The sequence below is a fragment of the Dendrobates tinctorius genome, unplaced genomic scaffold, assembly GCF_039654945.1.
Source record: "Dendrobates tinctorius isolate UK_male_01 unplaced genomic scaffold, ASM3965494v1 ptg000089l, whole genome shotgun sequence".
Lineage (NCBI taxonomy): Eukaryota > Metazoa > Chordata > Amphibia > Anura > Dendrobatidae > Dendrobates > Dendrobates tinctorius.
In genome coordinates this window covers 14362899-14376379 of record NW_027361757.1, presented here as the reverse complement: position 1 = coordinate 14376379, position 13481 = coordinate 14362899, and the positions used below count along the sequence as shown (strand labels likewise).

The following is a 13481-nucleotide window of genomic DNA, read 5'->3' as shown; positions in this document are numbered from 1 at the left end:
GTATACACATGATGATTTTTTTTTTATGTAGTTCTTATCAAGGTTTTAAGATGGTAAGCTCCTGTAGTAGTAATGACAGAGGTAAGGAGGAGTATCGCATTGGTAACAGAATAAGCCACATGCACTATGCAAAGGAAAGGTCAGCCAGGTTCCAAGCATTGCTAGTGGGAGAAAAAGGAAAAATTGGAAGAATTTTCGATTTTCAAAATAGAAAAATCTTAAGAGGAAGAACAAGAGAATGGCAATATTTAATAGTTACTTGGAGTTTTCCAATCCGAGAGGAAGGACTTTTTGTTTTAAATGGTGCTGGGCCTGTGGTTTTCTGGACAAGATTAATAAAAAACAAAAAGATTAATACATTTCTGAAAAAGAATTATGAATGTATGGTAATTCATGTAGACGTTCTCGCAAAGTGTACCAATTCTCCTTGAATGTCTAGTGACAGGTAGGAAGTCTTTAAGACAGTAGCCTGTGGTAAGAATGAATGAAATAGCGCTACTTCAGAGAGAAGACAAATGTCTTCATAATGCCACCCAGATGCCGCCAGACGATATTGACTTACAATGGGGACCCTCTGGATTCCACTTTAGTATCCAATGGTTTAACATAAAACTAGTGCCGTTTACAACATAAGGGATTCTTACGGTCAAATCCAAATGGAGTACCCGACACAAATGGGAGCAGAGTCTGTACATGTTCCTTGATTGAAACATTCCAAAAAAACTGGAACAAGGGCAGTCTAGCCAAAGTTCTCAAATTGTCTAATCAAAATCATGAATCCATACAAGAATAGGCGTTAAACACTTCACAAGTTCATTAGAAACAGTAAAGACAGGTGATGGGTAAATGAGGGATTTTTGGATTCTTACTGTAAAATCTCTTTCTTGGAGCCTTCATTGGGGGACACAGATTACCATGGGTGTATGCTGCTGCTGCTGCTAGGAGGCTGACACTATGCAAAAAAAGAAACTTGGCTCCTCCCCCGGCAGTATACACCCACCGACAGGCACCAAGTACTTCAGTTGGTGAGAAAGCAGTAGGAGAAGCAACCAAAAACTCTCAAAATATGTACCAACCCAACAAGGGACTTGAAAACCCAACACGGTACAACTTAAAACAGGGAGGGTGCTGTGTCCCCCAATGAAGGCTCCAAGAAAGAGATTTTACAGTAAGAACCCAAAAATCCCTCTTTCTTTATCGCTTTATTGGGGGACACAGATTACCATGGGACGTTCCAAAGCAGTCCCGAGGGTGGGAACAGCAACAAAGGAACTAAAGAAGGAAGGGCTTAGGTCGGTCGAGGTGCTACCGCCGTCTGAAGAACTTTCCTACCAAAAGCTGCATCAGACGAGGCCTGGGTATGAACCCTGTAGAACCTCGCAAAGGTGTGAAAAGGCGACCAGGTCGCGGCTCTGCAAAGTTGTAAGGCCGAAGCATGGTGTCGCACAGCCCACGAAGCCCCTACAGCCCGGGTGGAGTGGGCTCTCACTCCCGGAGTCGGTAGGCTTCCAGAATGGTAGAACGAATCCTGCGAGCGACTGTGGATTTGGATGCGGGAAGCCCTTTAAAGGCAACCTTCAGAAATGACAAGCAGGGAATCGGATTGCCGAAGAGAAGCGGTCCTGGCAAGATAAACTCGCAAGGCTCTCACTACATCCAGTTTGTGGAGCGACTTTTCCAGCGGGTGAACAGGCGCAGGGCAAAAGGAGGGGAGGACGATATCCTCGTTAATGTGGAAAGGGGATACCACTTTTGGAAGGAAAGATGGAACTGGCCTGAGAACAACCTTATCCTGATGGAGGATTAGGTACGGGGAACGACAGGATAAAGCCGCCAGCTCAGACACTCTCCTAATGGATGTAATGGCGATAAGGAAAGTTACCTTCCATGAGAGAAGGGAAAGAGGAATGTCCTGGATAGGCTCGAACGGCGCCTTCTGGAGAGCGCCAAGAACGAGATTGAGGTCCCACGGATCTATCGGAGAATGATGATGAGGAGCCACGTGGGCGACCCCCTGAAGAAAGGTCTTAACTTGCGGTAATGGGGCCACATCCCTTTGGAAAAGAATCGACAGAGCCGATACCTGGCCTTTGAGGGTACTGAGGGACAGGCCCACATCTAAACCAGACTGGAGGAAGCCAAGTATGGATGGAATGGAGAACGACAATGGAAAAACATTGTTATCGTCGCACCAACGGAAAAAAGCCTTCCAGTACCTATGGTAAATGCGGGAGGAGGCTGGTTTTCTGGCTCTGATCATGCTCTGAATGACCTGGTTGGAAAAACCTGATTCTCTCAGAATCGCGGCCTCAACGGCCATGCAGTTAAACTCAGAGACTGAGAATTCTTGTGGTAAAGGGGGCCTTGAGAGAGAGAAGATCTGGACATTCTGGAAGCCTCCAGGGGACGTCCGCGAGCATGTTCACTAGTTCCGCGTACCAAGGTCGTCTTGGCCAGTCCGGAGCCACCAGAATTACCGGGATGCCTTCTGATTTTATTTTCTTGACCACCCTTGGCATCAGGGCAAGGGGGGGAAATAGGTAAGGAAATTGGAACTGGGACCATGGAATTACCAGGGCGTCGCAACCGACGGCTAGAGGGTCCCTGGACCTGGCTACGAAGCGAGGAACCTTGTGGTTCATCTGAGATGCCATGAGATCGACGTCCGGGGTGTCCCAACGCTGGCATATCTGGTTGAAGACTGTGGGGTGAAGGGACCATTCGTCTGACGCCAGGCCCTGGCGACTTAGGAAGTCGGCTGCCCAATTTTCTACCCCTGGAATGTGAACGGTGGAGATCGCCGGAACGTAACGCTCTGTCCAGCGCAGTATCCTTGCCACTTCTGACATTACCTGCCTGCTGTGAGTACCGCCCTGGTGGATTATGTACGCCACGGCCGTGGCGTTGTCCGATTGAATGCGGACTGGTTTGCCTACGAGGAGAGGCTGCCAGCAGAGGAGGGCAAGGAAGATCGCTCTGATTTCCAGAAGCGTTCCAGCGCCCTTGGGCCGTCTTCCGATGGAAAACCGCCCCCCATCCTAGGAGACTGGCGTCGGTGGTGATGACTTGCTAGTGAGGCGGGAGAAAGGACCTTCCCTGTAGAACTGATGCCGGTATTGTCCACCAAGTCAGAGATTGCCTTACTCAGAGGAAGGAGTATGGGACGGTCCAGAGAAACCGAAGTCTTGTCCCAGGCAGAAAGGAGGGACAGCTGGAGCAGATGAGTGTGAAATTGTGCAAAAGGCACTGCTTCCATGGAAGCTATCATCTTCCCCAGGACCCTCATGCAAGACCGAAGGGGAATGGGCCTCGACCGTTTCAGGGATCGGATCCCCTTGCAAAGGGCTGAAAATTTTTCCCTCTGAAGAAACACTCGGGCTAGATTCGTGTCGAATTCCATGCCCAAAAAGGTCAGACGCTGAGTAGGATGCAGGATGGACTTCTCTTTGTTGACTAACCATTCGAGACAGGCGAGAGTATCCAGAGTTATCTGAAGACTTAGGAGACAGTCCTGACGGGACGAGCCCTTGATCAGCAGATCGTCCAGATAAGGGATAATGAGACTACCCCTGGAGCGAAGAATGGCCATGACTGTTGCCATCACCTTCGTAAAGACACGGGGAGTGGAGGCTAGGCCGAAGGGGAGGGCCGTGAACTGATAGTGATTTTCTTGAATCGCAAAGCGGAGATATCTCTGATGTTGCAAACAAACAGGGATATGAAGATAGGCATCCTGTATGTCCACCGAGCAGAGGAACTCTCCGGGTTCCATCGAGGCCATCATCTTGAAGTGGAGGATCCTCACGTGGTGACTGAGCAACTTGAGGTCCAAGATTGGGCGAAGGGAAAAGTTTTTTTTGGGACTACGAAGAGATTCAAGTAAAACCCTGAAAACCGTTCGTTTGAAGGAACGGGAACGATAACTCCGGCGGAAAGAAGGGAGGAGACGGCCAGAAGGAACCCTGGGGTCTGGGACGGCTGTCTTGGGGGTCGGGAAAGAAAGAAGCGACTGTTTGGCGGGGGGGGGGGGGGGGAGAAAATTTGATCTTGTATCCGGATACGATGATTTCCCTGACCCAAGTGTCATCGACCACGGACAGCCAAGCGTCCATGAAAGAATAGAGCCTGCCTCCCACTCTGGAAGAGATTCCAGGTGGGGGTGACCCATCACTTTGAGGAGAATCTACCGGAGCGGGAGCCTGAGGACCTGGAGGGTTGGTCTCTCGATTTCCAGCGGGAAGCGGGTTTATACGATGGTTTTCTGCGATCTCTGGAGGCAGAGGGCCGGTCCTGCTGGGATGATCCTTCTGCGGAAGAGAAGGGGCGAAAGGCTCCTCGACCATTTAGGTCCTTTCTGTTGAAAAAACGTCTAGGCCGAGACTTCTTGGAGGTGGTGTCCGCACTCCATGACTTCAACCAAAGGATACGGCGTATAGCTACTATGTTGCTGTTAGCTCTTGCTACGCACCCAGCCGCATCTAAGGAGGCGGCCAAAAGGTATTTACCTGCATGATTAATTTGGTCTGATAGGTCTGCCAGCTCGTCCAGAGGGGCAGACGATAGGATGCCCCTGCGAAGAATTTTTGCCCAAGCTGAAATGACTTTCGCCACCCAGGCAGAAGCGAAAATAGGGCAGAGCGAGACGCCGGAAGCTTCAAAAATTGATTTAGCCAGCGATTCTATTTGCCTGTCTGTTGGATCTTTCAGGGATGCCCCGTCCGGAAGGGATAAAACCGTCTTAGAGGAGAGACAGGAAACTGGTGGGTCCACTTCGAGGGCTTTAGTCCATTTTGTAAGAAGGTCCGTGTCAAATGGATACAGGGTGTCCAAGTACCTGCGGCCTGAGAAACGCTTCTCAGGGTGTTCCCAGTGTTTGGTTAAAGTAGTCTCGAACTCTTTGTGATTAGGAAAGGTTCGGGAGGGAGGTTTCGCTCGTTTAAAGGGGACAGAGCCGTCCTGAAGGGGAGCCTTATCTTTTATTTTGAGCGTCTGGAAAATAGCCGATATGAGACTATCGACCATGTCCTGTGTTTTAGACATGTTGTCTGCCTCTGAGTCAGATCCCGATTGAGAATCATTGTCTGACCTAAGGTCGTCTACTGACTAGGGAGACGAGGAAAGCAGCCTGGGTGGAATGGATGGCCTTGCGAGCTGGAAGACGAGCTAGAAAGAACTCGCTTCCTAGAAATCCTACCTGGTCTGTCCCTGTGGAGGTCGCGGTCAGGTGCAGACGACTCACCGTGAGAGGTGGTCGGAGCACAGGTGGCAGAAGATAGCTGAGGTAGTCGTTCTAAGACCTGGACCAGGGACTGAGAAACTTTAGTCAGGTCAGAGACCGACTGAGACATTACAACAGCCCACTCTGGGGGAGGGGGAGTGCACTCATCCCGGGACTCGGGGTGCTCCGGCGGGGCAGACATCGCGGAAGGACTGCAGGACGGGCAGAAGGGAGACGACTGACCTGACGCCCACTTCTTTTTGCAGCGCGCGCAGGCGTAGTGGGTAGCGGTGGGTCTAGGGTAAGGAGCCCTTGCAGGGTTGGGCATATGTGAAGCCTGCAGTATTACTGCGGCAAGTATCTGTAAGGGGAGTACTGCGGAGGGAGCTAGAATTAGGGGCTCAGAAAAATAAGAGCCTAGCGTGACCAGCATCGTTATCTGATGCGCAGCAGACAGCAGCTGTGTCCCCCAAGCTGAGATCCGTGGTGTGTCGCACACGAGGTCTCAGAGAGGCGCAGGTCCTTAGAGATGGGCGGTGCTGGGCGGCAGCGCTGCGCGATTGGCTGTGGACTGTGGGGGGGGGGGGGGGGCGTTTCAGAAGGAGGCTGAGGATCTATGAACAGAAAGAAGCCCTGTGATGGGCTAATAAAAGGCGCCAACGAAGCGCGCGCTCTGCAGAGGGCGAGAACCGGAGCATAAGCGAAAGTGAGAGTAAAAACGGCTGCGCCGGTTTCTGCCCCCGGAGTCCCTGATCCTGAAGCGATGAACCCGGTGCCCGTGACACCGCAGAGGAGAGGGAGGTATGAGGAAGGGGACCCGCTGACTGCTGCTTTAGAGAAGAGCTGAGAAGCGCGCCTAAAAACGAATGGGCAGGAAATTCAAATGCTATCAGCGGCGCCAACCTCAGTGACATCTTTGTGGGGCGAGCATGGGACTGATGGTAGCCTTCAGGCTGCTTACATGGCGTCCACATGCTCCCAGAAGAGGATGACACAGGGGCCCGCGATGAGGGGGGGCCGCTGGTAATGAAGGTCCTCTGCCCCGCACTATGTCCGAATAGTGCAGAAGACGGCGCCAACCCTTTGCCAGCAGGGGAGAGTCACCACTGGTGATCGCCGTCTTCCTCTCAGCCCTGTCCCGGGAGAGGGGTGAGGAGGGGAATAGGCTAGGACCCGCCACCTATAGTCAGCCCGTAGCACCCGAGGGTGATAGGGAAAAGGTCCTGCCCGCGGTCCTGAGAGTTGCGATGTGGATAACACCACATTGCTCGCTCACCCGCGTGATATGGGAAAGCAGGGTGAACATTTACCCCCCGTTTCCCGGAGCTGAATCTGAAAAATAAATGGGAAAAGATTAATACACACACGAAACCTAAAAGAAAAAAAAGGAATCGTTAAATGCAGACCTGGGGAGATCCCGGTCCGCCTCCTACAGACACTAAGCACAAACTGAGGTACTTGGTGCCTGTCGGTGGGTGTATACTGCCGGGGAGGAGCCAAGTTTCTTCTTTTGCATAGTGTCAGCCTCCTAGCAGCAGCAGCATACACCCATGGTATTCTGTATCCCCCAATGAAGCGATAAAGAAAACCACATGTTAAGAAGAGATTCCAAACATTTTAGCGATAAAACATTTTTTTTATTAAAATGCAGAATTAAAATGACCAAAAAAGACAGTGGCTAAGACCTCCTAATAAGAAGGGGAAGCTACTGCATGCCAAGAATTAGACAATCTGATAAAGGGGAGGTAGACACCGGGAAGGTAGGACAGGAGGGAGGGTGGTGGAGTGAGGCTGTGCGTTTATGGCAAGTAGACAAGTATACTCTTTGGAATCTCTTCTTAACAGGTGTTTTTTACCCACCACCTGTTTTTAGTGTTTCTAATCAAATGAACTGACAGTAATATTGTAAAATTAATTTTTTTTTGGCATGGATTGATTAAACAGGGTTGATCGAATAGCTTTGGATAAAAGGTTATCCGAATAGCTATAGCACTTCCCGAATAGCTGCATTGGGAACCCGGATACCTGGAGCGCTCCTGCTGATCAGCTGTTCAGTGCCGCAGCTGCATGTGTCGCGGCTGTGTGACAGTCACAACAAACAGGCTTTTCATGTATGTGTTGTGACTGTCACACAGCCGCGACACATGCAGCTGCGGAGCTGAACTCCAGAGGGTAACAATCAATATCTTTCGACTTTAATTTCCATTGAGATACGAACCTCGGCCTCTGCAGGTTTCACAGCAGCCGCCTCATTAACTTCTGATGGTCTGACACATTCTTTAAGAGTTTCCAAGCCTTTGCTTTTGATAATGGTTGTCTTTTCTGGAACCTGATACAGTAGGAAAATATATACGACATCCATGAATCATGAGATAAAAGAAAGCTGTGATCCTACAGATGTATTAACCCCCAAGAACAATAGCTGCTACTCTTCAGCTTTTCCACAGAGCAATTATCAAGACAGGCTCCGTTATTGCAAATATGTAATTTGCACTCTTAAACGCTGCACAAAATACAAACAATTGTGCACAATAATGTTGGCTGCAGAATCATATAAATCGTATATATGTGATCGCTGTAATCAGATATCACATCTAGATACCCTCATTAATATACTTGGCCGTATGTGGCATGTTCGGTCTATTGTAAGGGATGGGGTGGGTCGATCAGTTATGCTTTTTGTGTATAAAAAGTTAAGATGCCAGAAACACTACCTGCCATTGTATCCAATCATTAGAATGGTAAGCACCATACAGATATGCTATTCAAGTCATGTGCATTACTAAATGGTACAGTAATCCTAATATTGCACAGTAGATATTAGTTATTGCCATGAATGTAATACAGGGATTTTTGTGTGCACTCAACGTAAAATCCATTTCCCCGAGCCACTAATTGGGGGACCCAGGACCATGGGTCTTATGCTGCTGCCTCTAGGACGACACTAAGCAATTATAGAAAGAAATTAACTCCTCCTCCGGTGTATATACCCTCTGCTGGCTCAATCCTGACCCAGTTCGGTGCCAAAGCAGTAGAAGCTCATAAATAGCCAACAAAAATGTAACATGTCAAAACCAAAGAACCATCACAAGTCAACAGGCTAACAGGGTGGGTGCTGTGTCCTCCAATGAGTGGCTCGGAGAAAAGGATTTCATGGTGAGTACACACAAAAATCCCTGTTTCTCCTTCGCCACATTGGGGGACACAGGACCATGGTAGTCCTAAAGCAGTCCCTGGGTGGGAAACAGCGCAACAGCTGAAACCTTGTGTACCAACAGGCCTACAGATGTGATACTGCCGTTTGCAGAATCTGTCTGCCAAGGGCCACATTTGCAGAAGCTTGAGAATGAATGTTGTAATGTTTAACAAGCGTGTGCAGGCAGGACCAAGTCGCAGCCTTGCTGTGCCGACGCCTGATGCCGAATGACCCAGGAAGCCCCCACTGACCGAGTGGAGTGTGCCTTGATCCCCGCCGGGATAGGATGACCTTTGATACGGTAAGCCTCTTGGATCGCTGAGCGGATCCACCTGGCTATTGTAGCTTTAGAAACAGGTAGACCCTTTCTGTGCCCCTCCGGAAGCACAAATAGGGATTCTAATTTGCGGAAAGGCGCCGTTCGGGAAATGTTTTTCCTGAATTCCCTAACCAAATCCAAAGTGTGGAGAGCTATCTCAGTATGATGGACCAGCGCTGATCAGAACGAGGTCAGAACTATGTCCTCATTCAGATGGAAGGAAGAAACTACCTTAGGTAAAAAGGATGGAGACGTTCACAACACCACCTTGTCCTGGTGGAAAACTAGATATGGGGGCTTGCAAGACAAGGCCGCCAACTCTGAGACCCGCCTAATGGATGTTACCGTCACAAGAAAAACAACCTTCCAAGAAAGAAGGGCAAGCGCTGCGTCCTGCAGAGGTTCGAAGGGGGCTTCTTGCAAGGCACCTAGGACCAAGTTAAGGTCCCAAGGCTCCAGGAGCATCTTGTAGGGGGAACAAGATGCGACCCTCCCTGTATGAAGGTCTTAACCTGCGATTTGGAAGCTATCCTTCGATGAAACTGAACGGATAAGGCCGAAATTTGACATTTGAAAGAAGCCAGTGCCAGGCCTGAGTCTAACCCTGCTTGGAGAAACTCCAAAATGGAAGGGATGGAAAACATGAGTGGGGAACATCCGCGGATTCTGCACCAAGAGAAAAAGACCACAAGGAGGCCATCAATAATAAGGCTCATCCATTAGAGCAATAATCAAACCAAAAAAGAAATGGAATCAAGAGCAATAAATAAAATCTAAAAATTTTTATTATACTCAATAAAATAAGATACAATATGTAGAAAATTAGTATGGAAAAATACAAAATAAGGGAATCAGCGACATCCAATTACCACACATAGATTAGATTAGAATCCTGGTACAAATAATGTTTTCTAGGTAAAGGCAAAAAAGGAGATTTTTGTGTACTCACAGTAAAATCTCTTTCTCTTAGCCTCTAATTGGGGGACACAGAACCATGGGTGTTATGCTGCTGTCCACTAGGAGGCGACACTATGCATAATCTGAAAAAGATTAACTTTGGCGCCTCCTCTGCAGTATACACCCCTGGACGGCGTCAGCCGTCTCCAGTTTTGTGCAAAAGCATTAGGAGGAACGTAACCAAATAACATAACCATGCCTGTATGAAGGCTACTAGGTACGAGCTCAAAGAACAATATGAGAACTCAACCGTACACAACGGCCCATAAGGGCAACAGGGTGGGAGCTGTGTCCCCCAATTAGAGGCTAAGAGAAAGAGATTTTACGGTGAGTACACAAAAATCTCCTTTACTCTGTCGCCTTATTGGGGGACACAGAACCATGGGACGTCCCAAAGCAGTCCCTAGGTGGGAAGCAATGGATGAATATTGTGCAAGCAGGTCCCTAAATTTGGGGCACTGCCACCTGCAGAACCAGTCTACCCAGGCTCGCATCCGCTGAGGACTGGGTATGAACACTGTAGTGTTTCGTAAACGTGTGTAGACTAGTCCAAGTGGCCGCCTTACACACTTGTGCCGAAGCCTGATGCCGAATGGCCCAGGAGGCCCCTACTGCCCGTGTAGAGTGTGCCGTGATACCGGCCGGAAGAGGGGAACTGTTAAGTCGGTAGGCCTCATGTATGGTGGACTTGATCCACCTGGCAAGGGTAGCCTTGGAAGCCGGCAGTCCCTTGCGACTACCTTCTGGAAGAATGAAGAGGGAATCAGACTTCCGGAAAGGTGCAGTCCTGGACACGTAAATCCGCAATGCTCTGACGAGGTCAAGCATATGCAGAGCCTTCTCCACTCTATGAACCGGAACCGGGCAAAGGGATGGCAGTGAAATCTCCTCATTGAGGTGAAAGTTGGACACAACCTTCGGAAGGAAGGATGGTACCGTGCGGAGAACCACCTTGTCCTGGTGAAAGGCTAGGAAAGGCCGTCTGCAGGAAAGTGCTGACAATTCCGACACTCTGCCTAACGAGGTGATCGCCACTAGAAAAACCACTTTCTGAGACAGAATGGAGAGTGGAACTCCTCTAAGAGGTTCGAAGGGTGGAGCTTGCAATGCTGTCAGGACCAGATTGAGGTCCCACGTATCCAGCGGACGTTTGTAGGGAGGAACCAATCGGGAAACTCCCTGGATGAAAGTCCTTACTTGCGGTTTAATAGCAATGCGCTTTTGAAAAAGGACTGAAAGCGCCGACACCTGACTCTTAAGCGAGCCTAAGGATAGCTTGGCGTCTAGGCCCGATTGAAGAAAACCTAGTACCTTCGGGAGGGAATAAGGGAGTGGGACTTGTCCATGAGATTCGCACCAAGAAAAGAAAGCTCTCCAGGTACGATAATAGATCTTGGCGGAGGCAGGCTTCCTTGCCCTGATCATAGTTGCAATGACTGCCGGTGAAAAACCTGCCTGGGTTAGAATCCAGGTTTCAAGGGCCATGCCGTCAAATTGAGAGCCCCTGAATTCTGATGGAAGAACGGACCTTGAGACAGAAGGTCGTGACGGTCGGGTAGACGCCAGGGGGCATCTGCTGTAAGTTGAACTTTGTCGGCGTACCATGTACGTCTGGGCCAGTCTGGCACGATGAGGATAGTTGGAACCCCCTCTTGCTTGATCTTCCTCACGACCCTAGAGATTAGGGGGAGGGGTGGAAAATGTACAGGAGTCGGAACTGGGACCAGTCCTGGACCAGGGCATCCGCTCCGAGCGACCGCGGGTCGTGTGTCCTGGCCATAAAATTGGGGACCTTGGTATTGAGATGGGATGCAATTAGGTCCACCTCCGGGGTTCCCCAGCGTTGACAGATCTGGTAAAAAATCTCGGGATGGAGAGACCACTCCCCCGAGTCCATTCCTTGCCTGCTGAGGAAGTCGGCTTCCCAGTTTTCTACACCCGGAATGTGGACCGCAGAAAGGATATGTGCCACTTCTCTCATCACCTGGGCGCTGTGGGTCCCACCTTGGTGGTTCACGTATGCCACAGCCGTGGCATTGTCCGACTGTATCCGTATGTGCGAGACTGCAAGCAAGAGATGAAAGGCTCTCAGTGCCAAGAGGATGGCCCAGATTACCAAAATATTGATGGGCAATGGCACTCGCCTCGGTGACCACTTGCCTTGTGCCCTGTGATGTAGGTGCACCACCCCCCAGCCTGTCAGGCTTGCATCGGTAGTCAGGATCTTCCATTGTCCTGAGAGAAAGGGCTTCCCTCGTGTAAGCAAGGTTGGTTTGAGCCACCAATGCAGGGACCTCCTGGTTGACGACGTCAACCTGAACTCCCTGTAGAGGGAGAAGGGATTCCTGTCCCAAGATCTGAGTATGGCTAGTTGAAGGACCCTGAGGTGAAACTGGGCAAATGGCACTGCCTCTATTGCTGCTGCCATCCGGCCGAGGACTCTCATGGCAAACCGGAGAGATCAAGGAGGACTGCGAAGGAGTGTACGAACTCCCAGACGGATGGCCAGTGTCTTGTCCTTGGGAAGGAGCACCAGGCCCCTGGAGGTGTCGAATAACATTCCCAGGAATGTTAGAGTCTGACTTGGGATAGTCGACGATTTCTGTAGGTTGACTAGCCATCCCAGGCGACTCAGTGTGTCTATTGTGATTGAGACACTGACCTCGCAGTCTTTGAAAGTGGGAGACTTGATGAGGATGTCTCTTGAGTGCAGAACGTCCATGGTGGCCGCCATGACTTTGGTGAACGTTCTTGGAGCCGTGGCGAGTCCGAACGGAAGGGCGACAAACTGGTAGTGGTTTTGGTTGACCGCGAACCTGAGAAACCTTTGGTGGGCGGGAGCAATTGGTATGTGCAGATACGCATCCTGTATGTCTATGGAGGCAAGGTATTCTCCCTGCTCCATGGATGCAATGATGGACCGGAGGGACTCCATGCGGAAATGACGGACCCGTACGTAATTGTTGAGCTGTTTTAGGTCCAGTATGGGTCGGACGCTGCCTCCTTTCTTGGGGACTACGAACAGATTTGAGTAGAACCCTCGGAATCTCTCGTTCGTGGGAACCGGCACCACAACTCCTGCTTGAAGGAGAGAGGAGACCGCTTGGTGGAAAGCACGAGCCTTGTCTGGTGGTGTTGGAGGAATAGAAAGGAAGAACCGGTTCGGTGGAGCGGAAGTGAACTCTATCTTGTATCCGGAAGACACTATTTCCCTGACCCACCTGTCTTCTGTAATAGGCAGCCAGACTTGCTGGAAGAGTAAAAGTCGGCCGCCTACTGGTGGGGTGTCTTCCTGAGTTCGTGAGTCATGATGAAGTGAAGTTCTGAGGTTTTCCTCCCTTGGGTTTCGCTTGGCCTGCTTTCGACTGCCAAGACCTGTCCGGTCGCAGCTGCGTTCGTGGGTTGTCCCTGCGTGGAGAGCGGTTACGGTTTTGCGCTGGGCGCGAGACGGACCAGCCCGAGAAATTCCGAAAGGATCGGAATCGCGTCTGGTTTCTTCGTTTAAACGTGCGTTTCGGTTTTAGTTGAGGGAGAGAGGTACTCTTACCCCCAGTGGCATTGGCTATCATTGTGTCCAATTTTTCGCCGAAAAGTCTTCCAGTAAGATACGGAAGTCGCGTGAGGGACTTCTTTGAGGCCGCATCCGCTTTCCATTCTCGCAGCCAGAGGATGCGTAGGATCGTGATGGCGTTCGATGCTATTCCCGCTACACCTCTTGCGGAATCCAGGGCTGCATGAAGCATGTAGTCTGCTACCACTGCTCTCTGGACCACTTAGTCCGAGAGCTCGGG

The 13481-nt window shown here is 50.3% G+C and overlaps 1 protein-coding gene across 3 annotated transcripts in view; it reads right to left on the bottom strand.

Moving 5' to 3' along the window:
* LOC141098232 (WASH complex subunit 2-like) overlaps positions 1 to 13481 on the bottom strand; it is a 125927-nt gene that overhangs the window by 6619 nt on the left and 105827 nt on the right. Inside the window, exons 25-26 of one of the 3 annotated variants that reach the window (XM_073585837.1) lie at positions 7437 to 7547; positions 260 to 322 (exon numbers count right to left, since the gene is read on the bottom strand). The exons of 1 other annotated variant lie outside the window; for it this stretch is intronic. In XM_073585837.1, the coding sequence (XP_073441938.1) occupies positions 260 to 322; positions 7437 to 7547 (174 nt within the window). The remainder of the gene's footprint in view (positions 1 to 259; positions 323 to 7436; positions 7548 to 13481) is intronic. One more of the 3 variants, XM_073585838.1, reaches the window with a different exon arrangement.